This window comes from Grammomys surdaster, unplaced genomic scaffold, assembly GCF_004785775.1.
Source record: "Grammomys surdaster isolate TR1022 unplaced genomic scaffold, NIH_TR_1.0 126278, whole genome shotgun sequence".
Classification (NCBI taxonomy): domain Eukaryota; kingdom Metazoa; phylum Chordata; class Mammalia; order Rodentia; family Muridae; genus Grammomys; species Grammomys surdaster.
In genome coordinates this window covers 2,294,068-2,320,379 of record NW_021621078.1, presented here as the reverse complement: position 1 = coordinate 2,320,379, position 26,312 = coordinate 2,294,068, and the positions used below count along the sequence as shown (strand labels likewise).

The following is a 26,312-nucleotide window of genomic DNA, read 5'->3' as shown; positions in this document are numbered from 1 at the left end:
TTTGCCCTGACAGACATCTGCTACTTCCTAGAAGATCTGAAGCACTGAGTGTGAAGATCCTCTTAGCTGCTCTGCACAGTACTGGCTATATGCAGAACTTTGTAAGAAAGGGTCCCATGCCTTGATGGATGAATAAACACTGCAGACCACAGCTCTCGCTATGATATCTATAACCCAGAAAGTTACCAAAGGTTCTGAGAATTCTGCATTAAAGTAGTGTGCTTAACCCAGCTTTCCCACAGTACATTTAATCTACATAATCCTTTTTGAACAAATACCTACTGACTCTTAAAAAAAAATGTGGTTCTGCGGCAAACATTTTGGAGAACATTCATCATCATTTTCATCAACCTTATACTATGTAGAACAGAGAACACCTAGCATAGAAACTGAAAAATAAGTGGAGATGATTTCCTCATCTTTTATGGAATCATTTGGAGAAAAAAAACCACAGAGGTGCAAGAGAATATAATATTAAAACCCTGTTTATACAATCTCACAAAGTCATTAGCATTGAGAAAAAAAGATCACAGATACTTTTTAAGATATATAATGAGTTAATCTAAAAACAAGAGAAAAAAGCCACCTCAAAGCAGACAGAAGCCATTCAGAAATATTCTTCATATGAACAAATATTTACCTTCTATCTCAGCAGCTCAAATCTTAAAACAAGAATCAGGTAAGTGTGAAAGTCATCAAGTCTAAGAGCATAACAGCTGTAGATTGCTTAACTCGGCTCTATCGACACAGAAATGAAAAATTCAACACACACAGGTGAACCCTCCCTTAACACTGTTATGGTATGGGAACACTACTATTGTTTCATATTGATTTTCGTGAAGTGATAGCAAAGCTGGACTGCAGACTCAGAGTTAGATACAATTTCACCTTGTTTCTTGTACTCAAAGTTAAAATCCTCACTCCAGGAAAAAATTCCTAGCTTTCTGCTTTCTCTAGCCTCGTTAAGGCAGCTGTTCATAGTTTCAGTTATTTCCACAGGGGGTCAGAGATAAGGTTGCTGCAGAGTCAGAACAGAACGGAGCATAGTGGTGAGAGGAGCTATTTGCAGTAGTCTCTCACCTTAACAAACACTTTATAAAAACCGCTGTTAATGGAAAGCAGCTGCTTCAAAATAATCAACGCACCAGGAGGAAGGCTCTTTGGAAGCATACCAAATTTGCCTTGGTGTACCTTTGGGATTCAAAGATTCTACAGAGGGCATAATCTAAGCAAGCATGAAGAAGGGTGTTTGTACTAAACTTAGACATACAGGGCCATCAGCAAGACTTCTTCAGTGATTACTCACCAGAACCCAGAATGAAACTGTCAGGCATTAAACTGTCCTCCCTGGAATGAGAAGCATCGCAGCAGGCTTTTCTACAGATGGCCAGTGTCTCAGAACCACCTGACTCTCTCTGACTGTTCCGACTGCCAGAGAGCATGATACCAGAAACAAGAGTGGGCACAACCTCCCTCCCTAGGTGGTGGGTGTGAGTATATCCCTGTGTTGCGGTCACAGATAGGAAGTATGACAGAAACTTTTCATGGGGATGTGTACATTGGAAAAAGAAAGCCTCCTTTTGATCGTGTGATTAGCCCTAGGTATAGTCAATAAAATGGAGTTCCTGGGTTTCAGAGTTCAGAACTCACAACTGGAATGTGGAGACCAGCTGATGATACTTTAAACTTTCCTCAATGACATTTGTTTCAGTCTAAGTCATTGTCCTGTTGTACATATCGCTTGGACTCGAACTCTTCTTTAGAATGGTCAAACTGCATGTGTGAAGTCTGAAACATTCTGAATGCCATGCCAGCACTCAAGATGGTCAGGTTTCACAATGCTTCAGATTCTGAATGTTCAACCTGTCCTATTGCTCCTGGCTCCCAATACAAAGTTCACAAAACCCTTGTAACAGGAGTCATGGAGGCTGGTTGCCAAGACCAAGGCATGATTAGAAGGCTGACCCCTGTCTCATTCAGGAGCTCTCCCCAGCAACCACCTTCAGAGGAGAGGGAGGAGAAAGGCTAAGGCTAGGGACTAAGCTAATTACCAGCCACCAGTGACTTAAACAGTCCTGCCTATGGAATGAAACTTCCAGGAGGTTTGGAGAGCTTCCCAGATGGTAAAAGCTTCCTCGGGGCCAGGAGGGCACAACATTTCCCTCTAATTGGGGTGGCTAGACGATTGACATTTAATATGATGGTCAATAAGGTTAGGTTTAAATTTATCATCTGTCAGTTTATTTATTCGTCCCACTTGTTCTTTGTTCTCTGTCGCACATTTTTAAATTTGCGTTCATTGAGTTTTTGTTTGCAATTTTTTTTTGACAAATTCTGGGGAATGAAATTTAGGTCCTTAACATGTTAGGCAAGTGCTCTTCCACGGAGTCCCACTCTCTTAGCTTCTTCTCCCTTTCTTTTGGTTTTAAGATTTATTTTATACAGTTTATGCAGTTAAGATGTTAATAAATCTTCTAACTAAGATTGACTTTATGTCAGTTTGTTTTTATTCTGTGCGCATGTGTTGAAGGTGCACATGTGGACATCTTTGTGGCCTCCTCTACCTCCTTTCACCTTTACTTGGGTTTGAGGGATTGACCTCACAAGACACCAGCACTAGGCAGCAAACACCTTTCCCATCTGAGCCATTCCAGTCCAAATCCACTAACCTTTCTTCTGCAAAGTCTAACTTCCTGTTAATCTTACTGACTGCATTTTCTTTCAGGTTTATAAATGTAAATGTAGGTCATTTAAGAGTCTTCTATGTATTTATTAAACATGTCCAATCTTTCCTCAAGCTTTTTTGAATATATAAAATAGAATGCTAGTAATTGCCTCAATAATCTTGTCTGTGTCTTCTTGGATGACTGAGTTTTGATTTCTTTATGAATTCAATGTTTTGTTTGTAAGCTTGCTGACTGGATGTCATGCATTCTGACTTTTACCTCTGAGTGCTGGATATTTCTATGCTTCTGGAAACTTTTTTGAGCTTTCTCTTATGTGCTGTTAGGCCACTTAGAGACTTTGATCCTTTCTAGAAGTGCTTTTAAGGTTAGTTCTGGAGGATAGAAGGGGCTATTTACTTCTACAGTGCTGCAGATCCTTGACAGTGCTCTACCTAGCGTTCCTCAGGTCTCTAGCTTGGCTGGAAGATTCAGGCACTGGACAACCTAACTGAGCACCAGCATGTGATTCCCTCTCCTTTGGGGATGGTGGGTCTCATCCAGTCTAGAGTGGTCTCCTTCTGTATGTGTCTGAGCAGTATGTACTTGATGTCTACACCAGACCCTCGAAAGATCTAACAATTCTTTCCACACAGGATTCTCCTCTCTTCTGTTCATCTACTCTTCTCTACTTCTCTGGAGGTCTGCTCTCAGCTGTGTTTTCAATTAGGGAATCCACTGGGCTCTCATGGCTCCTCTGAGACAATGGCTGTCTAATGGGGTTGGTCAGTCTCTTCCCTTTTCCCTTTTCTTCTGTGGTGTGAGGATAGACTGTAGCCTTGCACATGCTGGGGTAGTCTTCTGCTACTGCTATGCCCCAGCTCACTGCACTTTTTCTTGTATTTCAGGGATCTTTGTCTTTTCCTTGCTGAAACTCACTATCTTAAAATCCATCATTTGATTTTTCTTGTCTCTTCCCTTCCCACTTGTAGTCTTTCTCCATTCATTTAAAACAGCTACACTACAGTCACAATTTACTAAACAAACTTTTATCAGGTACTACAAACTTATATGTACAGCTGTACAAATATATTTGTAAGGAAATCTGAGTTGTGGAGTTTGAGGGTAAGCAGGTATGGATATTTAAAATCTTGGTAGATCTTCCAAATTGCCCACTCAAAACTATCTTAGATCCAGGCAGCAGTGTCCCCTAAATCCCTGGAATCACTCCTTACTATCATCATTCTAGAGACTGCCAGATTTATAGCTGGAGAACCACATTTCATTACTCTGATTTGAATCATATACTAGAACTAAGTATTTTTCTTAAAATTTGAAATAAAGTGGTTTTTCTGAGGTCTTTGCTAACTTTTTGAATTTTTCTTTGTATGGTGCTATATTGACAACAGTATCTTTTGTTAAGCTAATGCATGATTTCATTCATATATGGAATTGTGTTGGGATTACTTTATAAGCTTCTTTTTTATAATGACTCTCATTTCTTCTGTCTGTATTTTTTAAATATTTATTTTTAAATTATATGTATGCATGTGTGTCTGTGAGCACAGGTGCTCATGCAGCCAGCGACATCAAATGCCCCTAGAGCTAGAGTTACAGGTGGTGAGCTGCCTGACACAGGTGCTAAAACCAAACTCAGATTCTCGGGAAGAGCAGCAGGTTCTTGAACTGCTGAGCCATCTCTCTAGCTCCTGAAAATCTAGTTTTAAAGCAGCCATGACACTTGTATAAAGGCAATAAATACCCACTCAATAAAGAGCCGACCTGTAGGTTGCTATGAGGGACATACATGTAGTATAATACAAATCCTTGGCCTGAAGGAAGCACTAAAGCTGTTTACAAAAGGAATGCTGACCAAGCTGGGCAAGGTGGCACATACCTGAAAACAGCCCTGAAGAGGCAGAGGCAGGGAGACTAGGAAGGAGGTCAAGCCTACCCTTGGCTACATAGTGATTCTGACGCCAGCCTTGACTTTATAAGACCCTGTCTCAAAAACATAAATGAAAAAAAAAAAAGGTATCAAAGACCGCCCTCTTCCCTCAGGGAGGTTTTATTAGCAAAACTCTAGATTGTCAAGTCAGGCTTTCCAACACATTCGTAGCATAGACGGGCAGCTCACTGGGCTGCTCCCAGCTGCATGATACTGCTATTTTCACTGAGGACTACCTATGTGTTTCCTCTGTTTTCTCCCTCCAGGATAGTCTGGTTCAAAAGCTACTTACCTTTCGGACATGACAGGAAAAGAGAACGTTCATATATTTGTCCTTGCGTTTCAGTTCATTAGCAACTGGGACAAAAGTGCCTGAGGTCTGAGGTGTATCTGGCTTCTGAAGGAACAAGAGAACAGCATTCTTAGACTGTAGATGCTAAGGTAACTGCTCAGTCTACTGCATTACAACTATACACACAGTTTCACATGCACCCTTTTATCTATCTGCCCGTCAAGATGTTAGACTAGCAAAGGGTAGTACCATATCAAAGGGCCAATAAAATCAATAAATTAGGCTGTAAGAGAGAAGAGGAAACAGAGCTTTGAGAATGATATAATGTTTATAATTAAAAATGGCTGCTGAAGCTGGGTGTTGTGGTGCATGCCTTTGATCATAGCATTCTTGAGGCAGAGGCAGGTGGATTTCTGTGAGTTCGAGACTAGTCTGGTTTACACAGTGAGTTCCAGGGCAGCTGGAGCTATGTAGTGAGGCTGCTTAATAGTGGTCAAAGACCAAGTTATAGAGTATGGTAATATATGTGCTATAACCCCTTTCAAAGCAGATGATGGATGCATCAAGCAATGGATCTTTTAACTGAGCACCTCAGAGAAATTACCTAGTTTCTCTATAAGGTATTAATTTTGCTTTACAGTGCTGAGGCTGGAACCTAGGCCTTAAATATCCACCTCTTTTCTGTAAATCTTTTTTTTTTTTAAAGATTTATTTATTTATTTTATTTATGAGTACACTGTAGCTGTCTTCAGACACACCAGAAGAGGGCATCCAATCTCATTACGGATGGTTTTGAGCCACCATGTGGTTGCTGGGATTTGAACTCAGGACCTCTGGAAGAGCAGTCAGTGCTCTTAACTGCTGAGCCATCTCTCCAGCCCTTTTCTGTAAATTCTTAGGGAAACATTCTTTCTTTCCAGAGCTGCATGAATTCAGACTATTCTTCTGGACTTACCGAAGCAAGATAGTTGCCTTCCCAGGCCCTCTGGAGTCCAAGGTCTGCCCTTTGACCTTTCAACATCTCCATGGCTGCAACCTTTGCCCTGACCTGGGGAAGGTCTGATGCAGGTATGGTCTTGATGAGTTGGGATGCTCTCCATCTACAAGCAAATAAACAAGATGTATAGGCTTTAGACATTCATTCACTCCCCAAAGTGTTTCAAGCTGTCATTAAATAGCATGAAGTAATTGTACATTGTGATAAAAAAGGGAAAATGATTACAAAACCTATACAGAAGTTGCCAAAATATAATTTCCTGAAGACAAAAATTTTGTAACAGCTTCTTTGTTTGTGTGCTCTGAAGTGACTAGAACTCTGTGGCTTCCGGCTTTTACAATACCAGCTGGGCCCAAAACAACCCAACATCACAGGGGAAGCATTGCTATAAGTAAAACAGCCCAAGGAGCCTTCTTCCAGGTGCCTCTAAGAGTAACAGTCAAAAACCATGTGGGTGTGTGATGGGGGTGAATAGCTGCTGTTGAGTAGCTGCTAGTAGGGAAACAAGGGAGGAGAGCAGAGAGAGCCTTGGAAGGAAGAAGTGGGTGTGAAGGTGCTTCCATGGGTGGCTAGGGAGGGTCTTCTGGTAAGGATGGATGAATAGAGCCATAAGGAGGAAGCCAGATATATGGACAGCTGAGCAGGAGCATACCCAGAAGGGACCACAGTAAGGCAAGGGTTCTGAGACGGGGACTGCTCAGTGAGTTATGAGGAAAACCTGGGACCCTGACAAGCTGAAGTAGTATGGGGCAGGGAAAGGAAGAGAAGAGGTCAGAGGGAGAGCTAGGGCTAAATGAACCCACAGAGTCATGAGGGCATTATCAGGACTCTGGTCTCTACTCTGCATGAGGTGAGACGGCTCTGGAGGGTTCTGCAAAGAGACTAGATGACCTAGGACCACTGTCATCGCTATAGGCTAGGGTCAGGAAGACCTGTTAGGAGGCTATTTCTTTAAAACACACACCAGAGGAATGTGAATCAGGCTTGGGAGGCAGTGATGGAATCAGAGATAAGTGTTAGTCTAGATGCATTCTGGTGGAAGGGCCAATGGTATTTACAGATGGATTAGCTTGCTGGGAAGAGGAAGTTTAAGGATGACTCCAAGGGTTTTATCTGGGTTTGGCATCAGCATCTGTAAGCATAAAGCAAGAGTACTCTTGGTCGAAAAGAACAGCAGAAGAATTTTATGCTCCCCGCAGCAACTTTGTCTCTGTTCTCTTGTTCTCCTATGGTAGGTAGTGCCAATCAAGAAGGCTAAGAGCAATGAACTGTTTTTAATTGAATGAATAGTCAAGGTCAATGATTCCTAAACTATGTTCCTAAGGAACACTAGAGTAAGTTTCACCTAAAATAAAAATTTTCCACTGAAATAACCAACTAATGAAAGATTTAGAGAAAACCTAGACACTACGAGGACAAGGGATGGATGTCAGTATATTGCCTGTGAGGACTTTCTGGCAGACATGAGCAGGTGCTAATGAGAAGTAGCTCATTGTGGACCAGTGTGCTCATGTAAGGAGATCAACTCTCAGGAATAGGTTTTATGGCAAGACCCAGAAGACCTTGGGACCTGGGTGGCAGGGCCTGGGAGCAAGGGTAGGAGGTAATAGCTGTAATGAGTCATGGCTGGTAGGGTCAGACATGGTAGATCACAAAACACTAAAGAAATCACAAAGGCTCAGCACTATAGTGTGTGCCCCCCTCTGAATTTCAATGGCTTAACCAGCGCCCCATATGACACAGACTGCTCTGGGGACTTTGTTAAAGAGGCTAGAAGAGAAACAGTGGTCAAAGTTAAGGACAGTGGTGACAGGCAAAGCCCCACAGCACTAAGTAGCTTGCTCAACAATTGCCCCAGTAGTCCCTGGAGCTTCAGATTACAATGCTGGGAGAGTTTTTCCTCTGACTGTGCCCTTTCCTGCCCATGCGCCTGGCCACCATGTCTCTGCTTTATTTCCCACAATGGCCCAAGATAAGGCTCACAGTTGACTCTGTAGGCCCTCAGCACAGAAGCACACTTGGGCTTCAGGCATCTGGCCCGTTCAGCCATGGTGAGAGCCACATGTCTTCTTATTCTGGTCATACAAGCTACAGTACCTAAATTTGGATAGGCAACAACAGCTGCAGTCATAAAGACCAGCTACCTCAATTGACAGGAAAAGGACAAAAAAGTCTCAGCCACAAAAAGTTATTGTGAGGAGAAGGAATGATCTTAACACGATAAGGAAGAGCCAGGCATGATAACACAGGGCCGCAGTTCAGCACTTGGGAGGCAGAGGCAGGAGGATCAGATGATCAAGATCATCCTTGGCTACATAATAGAGTTTGAGTTTAGGTTATGTGAGACTCAGTCTCAAAACAAACAAACAAACCAACAAACAAACAAACAACAAAAAGCAAACAGAGAAAAATAAAATAACAAAATTAACATACATGGAGATTCCAGAAAGACAAAAAGAAACCCCACAGTAACACTGGAATTCTTTACCACACATCTCATAGAATTCCACAGAACAAAACATTCAAGACCAGGAGTTGATAAACTACAGCTTGCTTCAAATCTGGCCCGAGGTCTGTTTTTATACTGCTTGTGAGCTAGGAAGATTCTTTTACATTTTTACATGTTTAACACAACAAAGAATATGTGAGAGACCATATGTAGCCTGTAGCCTGCACAGCCCAAAATACTATAGGCCCTTTACAGAAAAATGTTTGCCTGACTAGATGAATACAAATGGCAAGATTCATTCAGGAGAGAGAGAGAGAGAGAGAGAGAGAGAGGGAGGGAGGGAGGGAGGGAGGGAGGGAGGGAGGGAGGGAGGGAGAATAGTATTTCCATGTATTCATCAACTATGATCCTTGTGAGGAGGTGGGACTGTCCTTCCTATTCTTCCCCATCATCTCTGTATCTCTAGAAGGCTGGTTAGTGCCTGCAAATCACCAGGTGTTCAGCAAATATTTGTTGGATGAGTAAATTTAATTTTATACAAATTAATTAGTTCTAGACTTAAAATGAAACATTAAAATTTAAAAAGAAGCCTGCTCAGGCCAGAGTACAATCTGAATTTAATCACAATCATTTATGGTCATCATAGATATTAAACAGGGGTATACATTGGTACAGCCACTATGGAAATCAGTGTAGATGTTGTCCAAAATAGAGCAATCACATGCACACGCATATGCTGGACCACTCCCGGGCATATATCTACAGAACCCCGCCTCTGACTACATAGATACTGGCATGTCCATGTTCAGTAGAAGTGGAATCCACATGGATGCCTAACAATGCATGGATAGTGAAGTTATGGTGTGTCTATATATACACACAAACTTTACTCAAGTATAAAGAAAAAGATGAAATACGTAGCAAAGTGGATAGAACTGGAAAACATTACTCTGCAAGAATCCAGACTCAGAAAGGCAACTATCCATGTTCTTTTTCATATCTGGGTCCATGGCATGTAGAGGTCAGGAAGCCAGACATGACTGTGGTGGTGGGGCATTAATAGGGAGAGGGGGTAGGAGAATATATAGGACAGGAAAAAAAAGGGGGCACATGGGAAGATACAGGTTTAAGTGGAGAATGGGAGAGTGGACTGGGCTAAACAAAACCAAGGATGCACTACTTTGTAAGCTAATTCAATACAATAAATACAATAAAATACATTTAAAAAGGGAGTTTGAATTAAAGTTCCATGTATATGTAGAAATGCTATTCACAGAAGACATGCATTATTAAGTGAAAAATTCAGTGCCAGGTATGGGACGCCTTCCTATGAGTTATCAATGAAGGAGGTTCCGGTCAGACCCTCACCAATAACACAGGCTCTCACTGTTTCTCAAGACTGCCCACCATAAGTAGTTGGTAACCCTACTGCTGAAGATACCACATACATTGGTTGTAGGACATAGAGACATGAACTTGGGACTGACAGGAAGCATCCTCCTTGATGACTAGCTTTTATAGTGCTAGAAGGTGCTAAGCAGGCCACAGGGAGAAAAAACATCAGCGGTCTTATCCAGTAAAGGACCTTGCATGCTATAGTATTAACCTGCAAGATGTGCCTCCTAATCCAAATGGTATGACTATTATACAGGGGCAACCAACCACCTTCTAAGTAGATTTGAGGCATTCTCCACAGGAGGGAATTTGTCCCTATACACCACTATAAACCTTGTCAAAAGCCTGTGGCTGGGGAGGCATTAGACCCTAGAGGGTTATAGGAGGAGCTAAGGTGGGAGGAGTAAGGAGAGGAAGAGGAGAAGGAAAAGGAGGATCTAGGAGAGACGGAGAATGAGAGAGGGGGACATGGAGGCAGATGTTTGCTTGTCTGTAGCGGTCGAAGGTAGTTGGTATATCTAGGTTGGGTATTGGGTTACACTTCTGATTGTATGGGCATCTTGTTATTGAGCATTACCAAACTTATAAAGCCTTTGATTAACATTTAAACATTAGAGTCTCATTTTCCTACTGGGCCCGCATGGATGGCAGGATGGTCTGGGCAATGTCCAGCCTTACGGAGACAGCGTGGAAGATTGGCAGAGCCATCTCCCATGCTAACGTCTTGTGGGTGGCACGGCTGGTGTTTCTGGATGGCCATTTCTAGTTGCAGTGTGCACGTGGCCTCAGGCTGAGATACATGGCAGCTGAGCTAGGCAGAGCTGCCACAGCTTAGATAGTCGGCTTGACCAGTGGCCGATTTTAATTAATTATTGCAACAGGGGGGAACTTACTATTACTGTTTTTTTTTAAATGATTATGTCATCAAATTGCTTCCTAAATATTTATATTTGTACCCATAGATTTGCTGCTTTCAACTTCAGTCATAAAAGTTTCTTTTTGCAGTGGGTAATGGCTAATGCAGATATTTATAACTGGTTAAGGGATGAAAATAAGTGACTTTGAATGCTCAGCCCTAAGTGGGACATCTATATCATCCCCCAGGGCTCAGGGAGCACTGTGGAGGAAGGGGTGGGAAGACTGTAGAAGCTGAAGGATGAAGGAGCATTGTGAGATTCTGTCTCCTGGACATGACAGGGCCATTGCATTCATGAACTCAGACCTGCACAAGATCAAGCCAGTCAGAATTTCATTGTGGATGAGGGAGGGGCTCATGAGGTCCTATCTCTAGCTAAGGAGCTATTGGCAGTTCATGGCTGCAACACATAAGTCATGATGCATACCTGCAGTCTCAGCACTCGGGAATGGGAGGCAGGAAGATCAGAAGTTAAAGGTCAACCTTGCTGTATAGCACAACTTAGCCTTAGATATATAAAGTGTTGCCACACACACAAAGAAGTTAGCTAATTTACTCAAAGTTACATGGCCAGTCCAGAGAAAATCAAAATATCAACTGGGTTCTGGGGTCTGGATTCCTTATCCCACGAGGGTGCTGCCTTTTACAGTGTGTGTGTGTGTGTGTGTGTATGTATGTGTGTGTGCGTGCACTTGCACTCAAAAAAGCATAGGCAGAAGTTTATAATGGTATTAATAATATTGCTGGAGTCGTTATTTCAGAAAAAAAAGAAGAAAAATAGGAGTGAATAGTATGGTGGATTTCAAGTTTTTATATAAACATATTTCTCACTTAGAAATAAGTATGAATTTAAAAAGAGCTTAAGTACTTTTAAAACATACAAAATATCCAGGCGGTATATAGTGTTAATAAAAATTTATCTGCACATAAAAATGTTTGCCAAGATTGAAAGCTAATACTTCCAGCATTGTATCTGAGAACTAAGGGCTGTCATAGTTCTGCTTTTTTTGTTCTAACTAATTTTATATTGTTTATCCCTTTTGTTGGCCTGTTGGCCCCCTTCTATGGTACTGGGTTGATTTGTAGATTGAATCATTAAATCTAGGCTTTGTGCTAAGCAAGTATTCTACCACTGAGCTGTGTACCAACCCTCCCCCGCTTTAACCTTTTGAGGCAAGGTCTAAGTTATCCAAGTTGGCCTTGACCTTGTGATCCTCCTACTATAGCCCTCTAAGCAGCTAGGGCTATGGACTTGCACCATCAGGTCTGCATCTTATAGGGTTTTTTTTTGTTTTTTTTTTGTTTTTTTTTTTTTGTTTTTTCAAGACAGGGTTTCTCTGTGTAGCCTTGGCTGTCCTGGAACTCACTCTGTAGACCAGGCTAGCCTCGAATTCTCAAACTCAGAAATCCACCTGCCTCTGCCTCCCAAGTGCTGGGATTAAAGGTGTGTGCCACCACTGCCCAGCTATAGTTTTTATAAAGTGCAAATGAGATACATATTCATGAGTTTTCTGTCATGTGATTTCTCTATCCTTGCATACAGTCTACCAATGTAGAGTCAATTCTAAAGAAGATAAAAGTCCAATTCTGCATACAGTTTGAAGTCATTCTATATTCATAATATCAAGTAGTGGTTTAAAAGGAAATTATATTAAATGACTACATTAGGGACCCTCTAGTTTGGTTAATGTCACTAGATGGTTGAGCTAAGACAGCACTAGATTTCATCAGCACTTCCTATCTACGGATCTGCATCCTTGGGTTCAGCTGGCCTCAGATGGCTAGTATAGTTAGGGCATCAATGGTTGTGACTCTGTTGAACACATGCAGAGATCTTCCTTCTGATTACTCCCTAAACAACATGGCAATAATAACAACCATATACAAAATATTATGTTATGTATTAGAAAAAAAACAGAGATGGTTTAGAGGACACAGCTTCGACGAAAGTACTACAAGATGGCTAGGCATGGTGCAGCATGCCTTTAATCCCTTTAATCCTAGCACTTGAGAGGCAAAAGCAGGTAGATCTTTGTGAATCAAGAAAAGCCTTGTCTACAGAGAAAGTTCCAGGACAGCCAGAGTTATGTAATAGAAAGAGCTTGTCAAAAAAGAAAAAGAAAAGGAGGAAAGAAAGGAAGAATGAATGAATTAGAGCATTCTATGTTAGGGGCTTGAGAATCTGTGGATCTATTTTCTCCAGGGGTCTGGAGCCAATTCTCTGAAGACATTGTATGACCACTGTCTCTGCTGTGTACATGCTATCAATAAATTAGCTAAAAATATGAGGAGGAAGGACTTAGGCAAAGACAATCTCAGATTCAGGGCAGGTCATAAAAAATCAGTTGGGAAGGTCCAAATTTTTCCATGGGTATTTATTTATTTATTTTTTTTTTAAAAAAATCTTGGCCTAAGATAGTTGTTTTCTCCCTTGGCTACACTTTAAAGCCACCTGGGAACCGTTAAAGGCCTTGGCCCCATGCTCAGTTCCATTAAACAGATTCTCTGGTGGGCCCAGGGCATCAGAGGTGCAGGAACTCTTCCTGAGTCTCAGGCACAGCTGCATGGAGAGCTGCTACCCCGACAGGATCGATGTGACTTGCTGGTTTGAAGTATGTGTGTTGATTTTAAGAAAGTTATTTATTTTTTTGCTGATGACAGGAAGTAGGGACAGCATGCTGGTAGTTTATCTTAAATGTGGCTTGGATCCAGGCATTTGGATATTGTGGCATGATGCTGTCAAGTGCTACAGGAAAAATATGCTGACAGTTCCATTACTTTGAGAGGTAAGCAGATGCCCTTTGAAAACAAATCGATCAAACGCAAGACAGAGGGAGAGGTAGACAGCGTAGCAGCATAGAGCTGAGCCATTCTATGGCCTGGGATTTGGGAGTGTGCCACTGGATAGGAAAAGTGGCACTTACCAACAAGTTCTTACCTATTAAAAATTGACTGCAGGGCCTCTTCAAAACGCCGCAGGACTTTTGGTGGGGTTGGCCACTTCACATGCTTCCCATAGTCTCTCATGTTCTTGACACCGTGGAATCGTCTGGCTACCTCATGGATGTATGACTTTACTTTATAGCGCCGGTAGTACCTGATTATTGTCAGGGCTGCCTTGGTCCTCTTGTACCGCATGCGGGCCAGGGTGCCACGCCACACCTTTGTGAGAGAGAAAGGAAACTGAAAATATTGCTGGCTGACTAAGTAGTGACTTTGGCATTACAGATGGTCCCCTGCTTAACCAGCTCATCCGGCAACCTGATTGGAGTAAAAGTCAAAGACAATGCAGGGGTGGTGGTGCCATGTGCTAGAGGCAAGTAGATCTTTAGTTCAAGGCCACCCTGGTCTAAAGAGTGAGTTCTAGGACAGTCAGAACCACACAGAGAAACCATGTCTCAAACAAACTAACAAACACCAAAACCACCACCACCAGAGACAAAGCCTGTCCATTCTATCTGTTGCCAATAGATGGCGAAAGGAATCACAGTAGTGCACCTCCCCCCCTCCTCCCAACCAATCATAATTTTACAGAGAAGTGTGTGTGGTACTTAAAGCAGTTTTGTTTTAACTTTATTATCACAAAATTAAGAAAACAAAAATGCAAGTATCTGTAGATGGATAAATATTTTAGGAAAGCTGAGAGGAAGATGAATCAGAGCCAAATGCCATGAGCATCTATCTACAGTGCTTCAGAAATGCAGCTTCACACAGATAACACAACGGTGTGAAGTGGAATGCCGCTTTGGGTTTGTAACCAGATTTACACAAAGCCTATGCTCCAGCACTTCCTAGGTACAAGATACAGTCCTGAGAATTTAGTATACTCCTGGGGGAAAGGGCCAAAGAGATTATCAATATTAAGTTTTCTGAGCATCAGCACTCAGAAATTAATCAGACAATATATAAACACCAAATCTGTCCAAGCATCACATCAGAGATACTTATATTTTTTTCAAGCTCCTGTGTCCAGGTACTCCTCCTTTACAATCTCTTGAGAAAGCTGAATTTAATGTCATCTTTGACGGATCCAGGGCCCTTTTCTGACTCATTCTCTCGATCACTGAATTTGCTTTCTTCCCTACTGTTTCCAGTATGTGCTCTTTTCTGTTCTTTTCTGCTACAGTCTCTGCGACCTCAAATGACTAACCACTCTCTTTGCTGAATGCTCCCCCAGATCCCTTGCTATTCACTGCTGTGCCTTAATCACCCTTAGGTTGCTTGTGTTATTTCTCTCCGGTTTCAACTGTGAATTCAAAGCCCACAGTATGGGTTCTCTAGCCTCCCCCAGGTTTCCTGCAATCCCTTTGAATTCCCATCTGTGCTCCCCGAATTCTCCTTAGACACGTTTGCACCAGCTCCTCTATTTAGTTGTTTCGAGGTTGTCTTCCTGCGGGCTGAGTGCTCACTGTGTGCTGGTAGTGTTCTCCCTCCGCAGCCTGAGGTGCCGCATGCGCAAGCACACAGATTTGTTTGCAGACCACATGGGAGGAGGTTATCAAGGGAGCCCGATGGGTCAAGAAAACCCACCATACATAAGGGAAACATGGTGCGTGAGCAACGTGTGTGATGGGAATCTCGAGTTCACGTATCTCCAGTACTGGAAGACAATGAGGCAATGAAAACCATCTCGTGCTCTCACGTGGCACTGCACAGAATCCTTTTTAGTCTCAGCGGCTCCTTCCTGTAGCCAAATGTGCTGTACAGATGGCTGTGCTACGCCCCCACCGGAGTGCTAAAATAAAGGCCCCTTCTTTGGTATCTTGAGAAACCGAAGGGAACACAAATTAGAGGGTGGAAGTGTGTGATTCAATTTCTTAGACAAAAACACTTCAAGTTTCCTACTGTTTGTGGCTTTGCTTTTCAGAGGGGAGAAAATTGAGATTCTCTGGTGCCCACTCTATATATAAAGTCAATCTTTTAATTTCCAAGAAGCATTTTGTAAAGCTTTTTATTAAAATAGTTTTGGTTGGATTATTTAAAAGCATTCCGGAAGTGCTTTTTAAGGACAAGCTTCATTTGTTCAGTTTGTGTCGTTGGCTTATCTAAGTTTTAGATTGTTGAAAAAAATAGTATAAAAAATGCTTAGCCTAAAAGACAGTAACCCTTTCCCTGGCACCCGAGCTTCCACTCCCATCCTGCATGCTCATTCTTCACAAACGATTTTAGCTGGCTCTTCTAGGACCTATTGTCATATCTGCAGATAATATGCATGTATGTTTTGTTCAAATTGTAAAACCTGGACATTTACCTGTCTCACGAACACTCATACTGTGGTCATATAAACAGCTGTCAAATCATTTTTTAATGTTTATTATGTATACCATATCCTGAACAATCCACACATACATGTATTATATTAGACTATGTATAGCATATAAAATAGGCTTATTGTTGTACAAGGGAGTTTGAGTATTCTCCCATTACCATATATGTTTCCTTTTACTCATAGTTTAGAACTACAGGTACAATTTCTAAACCTCTCCTTTACCTTCTTAGTATATCAGTGTTAACTTTACCAAATGCCTCACAGTCCCATAACCACTGACACTTTTCAGACCAGCAGGCTCATCCACAGAATCCTGCTTCCATTTTCCAAGTGTTGGGATTACAGATGTGAACCAAACCACCACATGCCCACTTAATAAGCTCATTTTAATGAGCATTTTAATAAGCTCAGGTCTAGAGGAGGATCAGAAATTCAAAGTTATCAAGGTTACAGTGAGTTCAAGGCCAACCTAGGTTACATAGTGAGACCTTATCTCAAAAATTAAGAAGCATTTTAACATTTAAAAAATGTGATCTTGTTTCAAAAATAAAAAAAAACAAAAAGTGTTTAGCAAGTGTTAATCCTACCTAAAGAGAGTAAAGGCCACCACCCAAATTAGCCAAACTTATAGCAAGTCTTATTATATGTGCACAGTATAGTTGGTCAGGAGACTGCTTCTCCTTAAATGGGGGGATTTTGAGGTCAGCCCCAAACATAGGAGAAGTGGGGCTTTTACAGTCCCCAAACTACAAGGGCTAGGGGTTTTCCAAGGGATGTCATGTAGGAACTTGGCAGAACATCCTAGGAGGGCATTAAGTCAGGGTATAGGGTGTAGAACACGTCAAATTCCAGAAAATGGGTCAAGGCCTGGTGGAACTCAAGTTTTACAGTAAACATAAATGAACTTACTTTGGCCTTGTAACAAAATGGAGTTAGGCTGGTTTACCAGAAGAGCAGCCAGATACTAGAGAATGTGTCCTGGTTAAGTGGTAGGGAGAGCATGGAGAGCAGGGCCATCAGCATTTTAGGACAGAGGGAAAGCAGGAACATCCCCCAGGGACAGGGCACCAGGACAGTACTGAGCACCCTACCTATTTAGGTACCAAATCTCCACACAGCAGCATGTGATCTTTTATGTCACATCTCTGACCCAAAATGTGCCTTTTCATGTTTCTCATAATAAATGTTCTTCCAATGGCCTGCCTGATACTCCTCCCTGTCTGTCCCCATCTCCTACTGCCCTTCTTCTTCCTGGCTTGTCCCAGACACACTAGCTTCCCTTCTGCACCCTGAACTAGCCAGGGTCCTTCACTTCAGGCCTTCACGCTAACTATTCCTTGTCTGAGATGATCTTCTTCCAGATGCCACATGGGTGACTTTCTTACTCTGGGCTTGTTCAGCTGCCATCATCCTGTTGAAGAGTTTCACTCGTCCCCACCCTCCTTCTCATGAACTCGACTCCCCTGTTCCATGTTCAATCTCTTCTCTCAGCTCTCAGCACTTCCTAATAGACTATGCCTCGGACCTGCTGGAGCACTGCTCAGGCTCTCCTGTCTACAAGTCAGGCTTGACTGGACAAGAGCTCTTTCTCTTTGTTCACTGCCGTGTCTATGACAATGCCAAGGATGCTGCAGTTACTCAGGAAGGAGCTCATCCTTGCTTGTAGAAGATTCCATTAAAGGCACATTGTTCCTACTTTACAACATCTCACTTTCCCTCAGCATATGACTACACTGGGGACTAGCCATTTGTCAGGAACTCTGGAATGTAAATATGTCTCTTTGCTACTAGGTTTCTCTGAGTAAGGGACAGGTATGGAAGATGCGTGTCTTACTCTTTAGTATCTACTCTTTCATGTAACATCCTTGCATTCAGTATTGTGCCTGACCTTCTGAATCTGATGTCCCCAGGCCCAGGACTTTAGACAGTAAACCTGGTGCATCTGTGAGAAAGAGACTGAGGGAGTCTCAGCTTCTTGGTGTTCAAAAGGAGCCCTGGCAGTCCTCGCCCCTTTATGCAGCTCTTACTAGTCTCTTTCCTCAGTTGTCCATCTTGCTCCTCTATTGACACGGCACCTGGCCCTTCCTACAGCTCTGGGAGATGAACGGGTGGCTTCTGCTGTTTGCAGACACTTGGATTTCTCCACCTGCTTAGGGAAATCCAAATGTTGCTCTTGTCTCTCGTCTGCTGTCATGTGCACTAGGACTCTGCTTGTCCCTGTAGTTTTATCTAAGGTTTAGAACTACCCTAATGCTTGGGGGCTGGGGGTGGAGAGAGGAGATATAAACACAATCTCTACCTTCAACCAGGGGTTTTCCAACGTCATCTGGATGTTGTGTCTTTCCTTTGGTTCATGCTTCCTCATGGTCAGGTATTTCAGAGCAACATCTGGCACTTATTACAGGTTAATTGTGAACCTTCGCTTTAGTTTCAGAAGAGGCCAGCTTTCCTTTCTCCATCCCAGATCACCAAATGTTTTTTTGTTTTTTAATTTTTATTCTTGTTGTCATGGGCACTGGGCTTTTCTGTCTTATGGTTAGTACAAATCACTATCTTATACCTTTCTAGTACTCTCTGAAGTGGGCATTCTCTTGGTTCCTACAACGAGAATTCTTCAAAATTTAGCTTCCTAGCCCTCCATAGGTTTTTCATTTGTTTGTTTTTGTTTTTCAAGACAGGGTTTCTCTATGTAGCCCTGACTGTCCTGGAACTCATGCTGTAGACCAGGCTGGCCTCCAACTCAGAAATCCACCTGCCTCTGCCTCCCAAGTGCTGGGGTTAAAGGTGGACATTACCATCATCTGGCCTAGAGACGGTTTTAGAGAGTCTTTCTCCATTTCTCTACTCTAATTGCTCATCTTAGGTACTTTGGCAGGGTCCACCTGTCAGAGAATGGTGGTGGATAAGAGAGAACATTTAAGTACCAGGTTGAACTTTGAGCAAACCATAAAACACATAGAATTTATCACTGATACTCACATACTCAATCCAATCTAGATGTGACCATCCAACTCGGCCCCCTCTGAGAGCAGTTTCCTTGGTGAGCACACAAGGCAGCGGGTTTCACTGTGGGACTTTCATACCCACAGAGCATTACACTTCGTTCCTGCCCATCCTCCACTGTGCTCCCCACCTCCTTTTCTTATTCCTTCTTCCCCCTAAGTAGTCCCCTCTTCTTTCATGTCACATATATCCTATTGTTCTCCAGGAGTTATTTTAAAGCAAGGCTCACAGACAGAAAAATATTCCTCTTTTCCTAAAATATCTGTTTGAGGAACAAAATTAATAAAGGCCTAGTATGCTATTTTAAAACAATTTTCTTTATCAGAATGGCAGGTTAGTATGTATCAAGAAGGTAAAATCTAGTGGATATAATTTATGTTTTTAGTATAATTCCTAAAACATAGTCCCTCATTATTATATATAAACTAATAAATATTTCAAGGTGACCTATAGGAAAACTAAGAACGCAATGAGGTAACTAAATCTTCAGTCAATAAACCATTTTAAAAAGGAGACTCAGAGAGGGACACGCGAATGGCTATCATTATAAGCTGTCCTGCTGAGCCAAACTATAGTCACAGAGTGGGGTGCAGGATCTGCCTGGTTGAATGTAATTTAGACATGATCACTGTGGGCTGGAGAGAGGGCTTAGTGGGCAAAGAGCTTGACGTTTAAGCATGAGGACCCAAGTTTGAACCCCACAACCCACATTAAGCCAAATACAGAAGCATAGACATCTATGACTCCAGTTCTCCTACAGAGAGATTGAAGACAAATACAGGAGAATCCCGGGCGCTTGGAGGACAGCTAGCCTGGTACACACAGCAGAAAAACAAAACAAAAGAACCAAATGAGGCTTTGTTTCAAACAAGGTGAAAGGCAAAGATTAACAATAAAGACTGACATTAAAGTTATTCCATGATTTCTACACATGTGGTGGCTTGTGTGCACCAACACACACACACACACACACACACACACACACACACACACACATGCCCTTGAGCTGTGGTACCTGAGTCAGGAGTACCTAGCAGTCAGGTGTCTGAGACTTCATGTCTCATGTGCAGTCTTGCCCAGATCCTTTAGCTGTCTCTAGTGTGCAGACCACTGCTGCTCACAGTGACTCCAGAGTGGTAATGACAGGATCTGATGATTTCCTTGCAACTCTCATTTCAGGAAGTAACTGACCTTTTGGTCAATTACTGCTAGGGGAACATCTCAACATTAACCCCTTCAAAACCTAAATTACAGTTATTTTACAGACAAAACCCCCAATGCTTCAGTTAATAGACCTAGTAATTGTGAGGGATGGATATCAGGACTCCATCTTGTTCAAAAGTAAACACTCGGCAGAGCTGTATTGAAGTGACTCCTTGCTTTTGTTTGGCTTTAGTTTTTTGACAGCAAAGCTACAAAGCTGATAATTCACCTTTACAATCTTTCAGGTCAAGGCTGCCTCCAAACTGCTTTTTGATAGAGAACTATAGTGTTTTTGTCAAGCCTTATGAGTTTGAAATGATCCAAAGTGGTGTCTTGGGATGTTTCAACTTTGCCTCCTTAAAGAAAAAAAATTACCTATAGCTTAGTGTCAGATGCTTACAAAAGATCTCAGTTTTGAATGGTTCCCTAGATACCTGAAAACTCAGAACCAGCCAGAGATAAGTCTTTCTTTTGCAGAGTTCCCATAGTGAATTCTGAAATAGGCTTTTTGCAATGTTCTTTTAAAAAGGGGTTGGAAAAACGGTACACTGAAACTCCTATTTTGGAAGTTTACAATTCACACTTGCATATTAGACACCCTGAAACATTCTGGATATATAAGCCTATAACATATACATTATATAATATTTCTGTATATAGACATCTCATTTTGAACACAATCAGGATGCACCACTCTAAAACATGGTACTTTGTCACAGGGAAAGACACCAAGAAAAACAAACCTGGGAAGGCTCTCTGACCTCTGCCACCAAGCTTACTGTAAGCAAGATGATAAGAAGTCTATGAGGGCAACCCTAGCTGCAAATCCTACCAGCAGGGGCGTATAGAGACTGAAGTGGCCACCTCCTGTAGCCAGATGGGACAACTAGAAGAGGGAGGAGAACATCAAGCCACATACAAATCTTTCAACCCAAAATTTGTCTTGCCTACAAGATGTGTAGGGATAAAGATGAACCCAAGATTGAGGAAACATCCAACCAATGACTGCCCCAACTTGAGACCATTCCATGGGAGAGAGCCAACCCCTGACAGTAATAATGATGCTCCAGTATGTTTGCAGACAGGAAGATGGCATGACTGTCTCCTAAGAGGCTTCATCTAGCAGCGGATGCAGTTAGATACAAAGACCCACGACCAAATATCAGGCAGAGCCTGGGAAGTTTTGTGGAAGAGTTAGGGATAGAAGTGAGCAAGTCAGCCGGGCGGTGGTAGCGCACACCTTTAATCCCAGCACTTGGGAGGCAGAGGCAGGCAGATTTCTGAGTTCGAGGCCAGCCTGGTCTACAGAGTGAATTCCAGGACAGCCAAGACTACACAGAGAAACCCTGTCTCGAAAAACCAAAAAAAGAAAAAAAAAAAAAAAGAAAAAAAGAAGTGAACAAGTCGGAGGGATCAAAGCCCACAAGCAGATCCACAGAGTCAATTAACCATGGGACCATGGGGACTCACAGAGCCTGGGCCACTAACCAGGGAGTGTGCAGGAGCTGGACCTAGACCCCCTACACATTTGTATCAAATGTACAATTGGTCTTCTTGTGGGTCCCCTATCAAGTGGAATGAGGGGCTGTCTCAGTCTCTGTTTCCTGACATTTGACTCCCCTTACCCCCTACCTAGACTGTCTGGTTGGGCCTCAGTGGGAGAGGATGTTCCCAGTTTGCTGGGACTAGATGCTCCAGGATGGGCTGGTACCCAAGGGGGGCTCACCTTCTCCTCAGAGAAGAGGAGGGATAATGGGGGAAGGGATTCGTAAGAGTGGAACTAGGACTGGGGAGGGGACTGTAATGGGGATGTAAAGTGAATAAAAAAATAGCAAACAAATAAGCAAACAACTCCCATGTTTTCTTCAATTGAGTAAACTCCTTAGAAAATCACACCAACATTTTCTAATTTTATAGCTGTTTTATAATTAAGGTAGAGAATGTCTCTATTTTTAGGAAACACACAATAAAGTACTATGAAGAGACATAGTATCTGGATTCCCTTTAAATAGCTGAGTATACATGTACACACAAACAAAAATCTGATACAGCCATGCCTCTGTGTGGATGCTTACATATATACAAAGAAACCCAAGAACAAACATTTAGCACTTGGAGCAGCACAGAAGTTCTTTATATTAACCTTGTAAGTCTTCTACAAATCTATAATTATCTCAAAATAACACAACTTAAAATTATTTTTAAGTGATAGAGAAGAACAAATTAAAGGATGTATTTCTAACAAATTTTCCTTAAGTGAACTGATCTTTATGTATGTGTATGTACACACAGGTGTGTGTAGACATACACACGCATGCACACACACACACACACACACACACACACACAGTTGGAGGAGTCAGCCAATGAGGCTCAGCAGGTAAGGGTGCCTTCCGCCAAGCCTGATGACTTGATGTAGATCTCTGGAACACACATGGTGGGAGGAGAAAACAGACTCCCAAAAACTGTTCTCTGTTTTCTACACCCGTATGACGGCACACATGTACCCGTAAACATAAACACACAAACAATAAATGCACAAAACTTAAAGTTGAAACAGTGAGATCTAAGCGTTATTTATCAGTGCTTTCTGAACACAGGTGGCGGCATATGCAGCAAATTGAAAATGATTTGAGTGTTTGAGTATGTAAATGAGCCTAGGCTTGTTAAACAGACTGGAAACTAAGACCGCTGAGCTAATTCTTATTTACTCTCTCCTGGAGTTACATACAGAGTACTGTGCAGAGCTATACTCATGCTGAGCCACACTGGAATCTGAGGAGAAAGGAAAAATGAAGAATGCAGATCTAGCTTTTATTTAAAATTCTGATCTTTTGATCCCCTTGATTAGGGGCTTTAAACATATTGTGATGAAAATAATCTATCTTGATAAGTTTTCTATCAGTGGTGTGTCTTACTCACCTAACCCTAGTCCTTCACATAAAACCGTCTGGGTTCACCAGCTGGCAGGCTGAGGGAAGGAGAGAGTGCCAGGCACGTGCTGGACTCTGTATAAGGTAATCTACACACGGTGTCTCATTAAGTCTCTTAGTGGTCTCCACAGGCAGATGTTTTGTCCTCAGCAGCTTATAGTACATATTGAAACTGTATCTCAGGCTGCTCTAACTCCAAGAACTGATCACAATGTCTCCTGAAGGAATCTTACTGGGACCTCGTGAATGTACACAGGGCAGAGTCCTTCATTTGATTTCCTCACTGAGAACAAGACCTGAGCTTTCTTTACAGTCAACAGGAGTGCTGGTTTCAAATACAGCTTAGTCTACATTCTTCTGTAAAGGCAGGCAATCCCCAAATCACCATGTCTCAACTGACTTGCTCTCTTTCTACAGCACAAACACAATCTTGTTGTTCTGTTTTCATGAGAAGAGATTCACAGTGTTATGGTAAGATAGAGGCAGACATGAAGAGGGGCTTACACATTGAAGCTATGGCACTTACCAAAAAGGCACATCATGGTTTGTTGACAAGCCATATACCTTGGCTTAACTTATAGATATAAAGGGAATTTTTTTGGTTACTTAGAGCTGTCTTCATTATGTGCCAATGGATTGCTGTGAGGAATTACACACCAGAAGCAGAGTTTTCATAAGACAGTGAAACCTCACTTTGGTAAATAGATTTGATAAGTGAAAATATATGACTTAAATTCTGGTGATATAAAAAAAGTACACTAAACAATGTCTGAGCAATTTCTACTTAGCATTCATAAAGTTAATTAAGAATTAACTATGAACACCATTTTGGAACAATATGTTATTTGAAATTGGTAATTATTTTACTTCTTATTATACAGACCCAATGAGATACTAAATATTCATCAACAATAATTTGTTTTTAATAGGAAAAGAGCCAGCAACATTTACTATATACCTACAGGTATCAGAGTTAGACTCCAGCAATAATACTAGTTATCTTTCTGGCAACTTAAATTTCCACATCTAGTTATATTTCTATTACTATTATTAGTTGGAAAATACTTAGTATGTATTATTATGTATATAAAATACTGGCATTTTAGGCCGGGCGGTGGTGGCGCATGCCTTTAATCCCAGCATGTGGGAGGCAGAGGCAGGCAGATTTCTGAGTTCGAGGACAGCCTGGTCTACAGAGTGAGTTCCAGGACAGCCAGGGCTACACAGAGAAACCCTGTCTAGAAACCCCCCCCCCCCCAAAAAAAAAAGATAGGCCTGTGGTACATGTGGCTTCTGGAAGGAGCATAAAGGAAAGGTGAGACACCTGTGTTACCTTAAGAAAGATTAAGTATTCCTGAGGTAACTGGAAACAATTAACTCCTCAAAAATCTAACTTCTAAGTTAGCAGGCTATGATGATGCCTGTTTCTGTTCACTGAGGCATTTTTCTCAGTAGTAGAGACACAAAATCAACCTAGTGTCCACATTCACAGAACATGGTGTAGACACACAATGGAATTTTATTCCATCACAGAGAATGAGATGATCTCATTGGCAGGAAAATGGATGGAACTAGAGATCACATGCTAAGTGAAATAAGCCAGACTCACAAAAATACAACGTGGATCCCACATTAAACACACACACACACACACACACACACACACACACACACACACACCATGAATGTAGAAGAGGCCATATTGGGACGAGGAGGGAAACTAGTAGGGAGGAGGACAGAGGGGGAAATAGCGAACATGGTCAAAATACATGATATATTTGATTGAAACTCTCATGAGGTCCACTTCTTGACCTAGCTCTTTTTCAACATGGAGTCTCATTCTGTAACTCTGGCTGCCTTAGAACTCACAGAGATCCAATTGTCTCTGTCTCCTGAGTGTTGGGATTAAAGGTGTATGCCACCATGTCTTTCAGTATTATTGCTTTTTACTACAAACCCCTTTAAAAGGCTCCAACCTTATGAAGTGTCCAGTATTGCAGAGCATGGTTGCTACTAGGAAATCCAGCACTGCCCAAGTGGACAGCTCCCTGACGGGCTCTGCATGGCTACCAAGAGCCTTGCTCGTTCTTTCCTGGTAAGGTGACAATCATATACTGATGGTTAACTAGGGAATCTACCACCGACCACAACAGCTCCTGATAATGTGTATGTGTCATCTCAAAGGTCTCTTTGCCATGGCCTAGGAGGTGATGGAAAATAGTGCACTGGGATTTGTCTTGTGCGAGACATCTGACATCATTTAAAGACAGGCATTTTAAGAGGACTTGGTCTTGACTTGATTGTAAATGTGCTGTTGTGTTTCTTTTTTATTAATAATTCATCATAAAAAAATAGGAAATAAACTTCGAATAAGTCTGGACAAACACGAATATACTTCCATTCTTAAATGCTTGGTTTGGAAAGGGCTGTTTCAGCCCTATAAGCCAAGTTTGTGCAGAGAAGTTCAAATAATATTTAAAGCTCCTGCTAGCAGCTTGGCTCTGGAGTAGGCAATGGAGAATTGTGCCAGAAAGGTTTTGTTGAGACACCACTGTTCTTGAACGCAGTTTGGCATCCCAACATAGTACTACTAACCATCATAGCACTGAAGCTGGATGGACACACTTCTTGAGAGAGGACTTCAGATCCCGAGGGAAGGGAATAACCTGGGAAAGACTTCTTATTACTTAAGCTAGATGCTAAAATACTTCACCTTGATTATTATCTTTCTTAGATGGTAACTGGTATTTAGGGAGAAAGGCAGGTAAAGGAACTTGCTATGAACAGGGACCTTTTGACAGTACAGGTTCATACAAATGAATTGAACATGAAAAGGTCAAATAAGAGAACAAATTCTAGCCGGGCAGTGGTGGCGCACGCCTTTAATCCCAGCACTTGGGAGGCAGAAGCAGGTGGATCTCTGAGTTTGAGGCTAGCCTGGTCTACAGAGTGAGTTCCAGGAATTCTAGACACCGCCAAGTTACAACAACAACACTGCTCAGAGACCAAGCTTGGTTGTCTGGGTATATGGTTTATCATACAGCAAATGTCAAGTACTTCTTCCTAGACCACTGTGCTGATACAAAGAAATGCCACCATTTTTGAAAAATATACTTGAAGGGAAATACTGAACTTGCTCAGTGATGCTCAAGTTTTATATCTCCACACAGATGTTAACTATCTTTATTAATGAAGATCCTGGGCTGAGGAAGCATCTCAGTTGATAGAGTGCTCATCTAGCATG

At 42.0% G+C, this 26,312-nt stretch overlaps 1 protein-coding gene across 1 annotated transcript in view; it reads right to left on the bottom strand.

The window, feature by feature from the left end:
* The window catches only part of Myo1d (myosin ID), a 289,429-nt gene that overhangs the window by 106,111 nt on the left and 157,006 nt on the right, over positions 1-26,312 (bottom strand). Inside the window, exons 17-19 of the mRNA XM_028759311.1 lie at positions 13,599-13,822; positions 5,859-6,003; positions 4,904-5,008 (exon numbers count right to left, since the gene is read on the bottom strand). Coding sequence (XP_028615144.1) covers positions 4,904-5,008; positions 5,859-6,003; positions 13,599-13,822 — 474 coding nt within the window. The remainder of the gene's footprint in view (positions 1-4,903; positions 5,009-5,858; positions 6,004-13,598; positions 13,823-26,312) is intronic.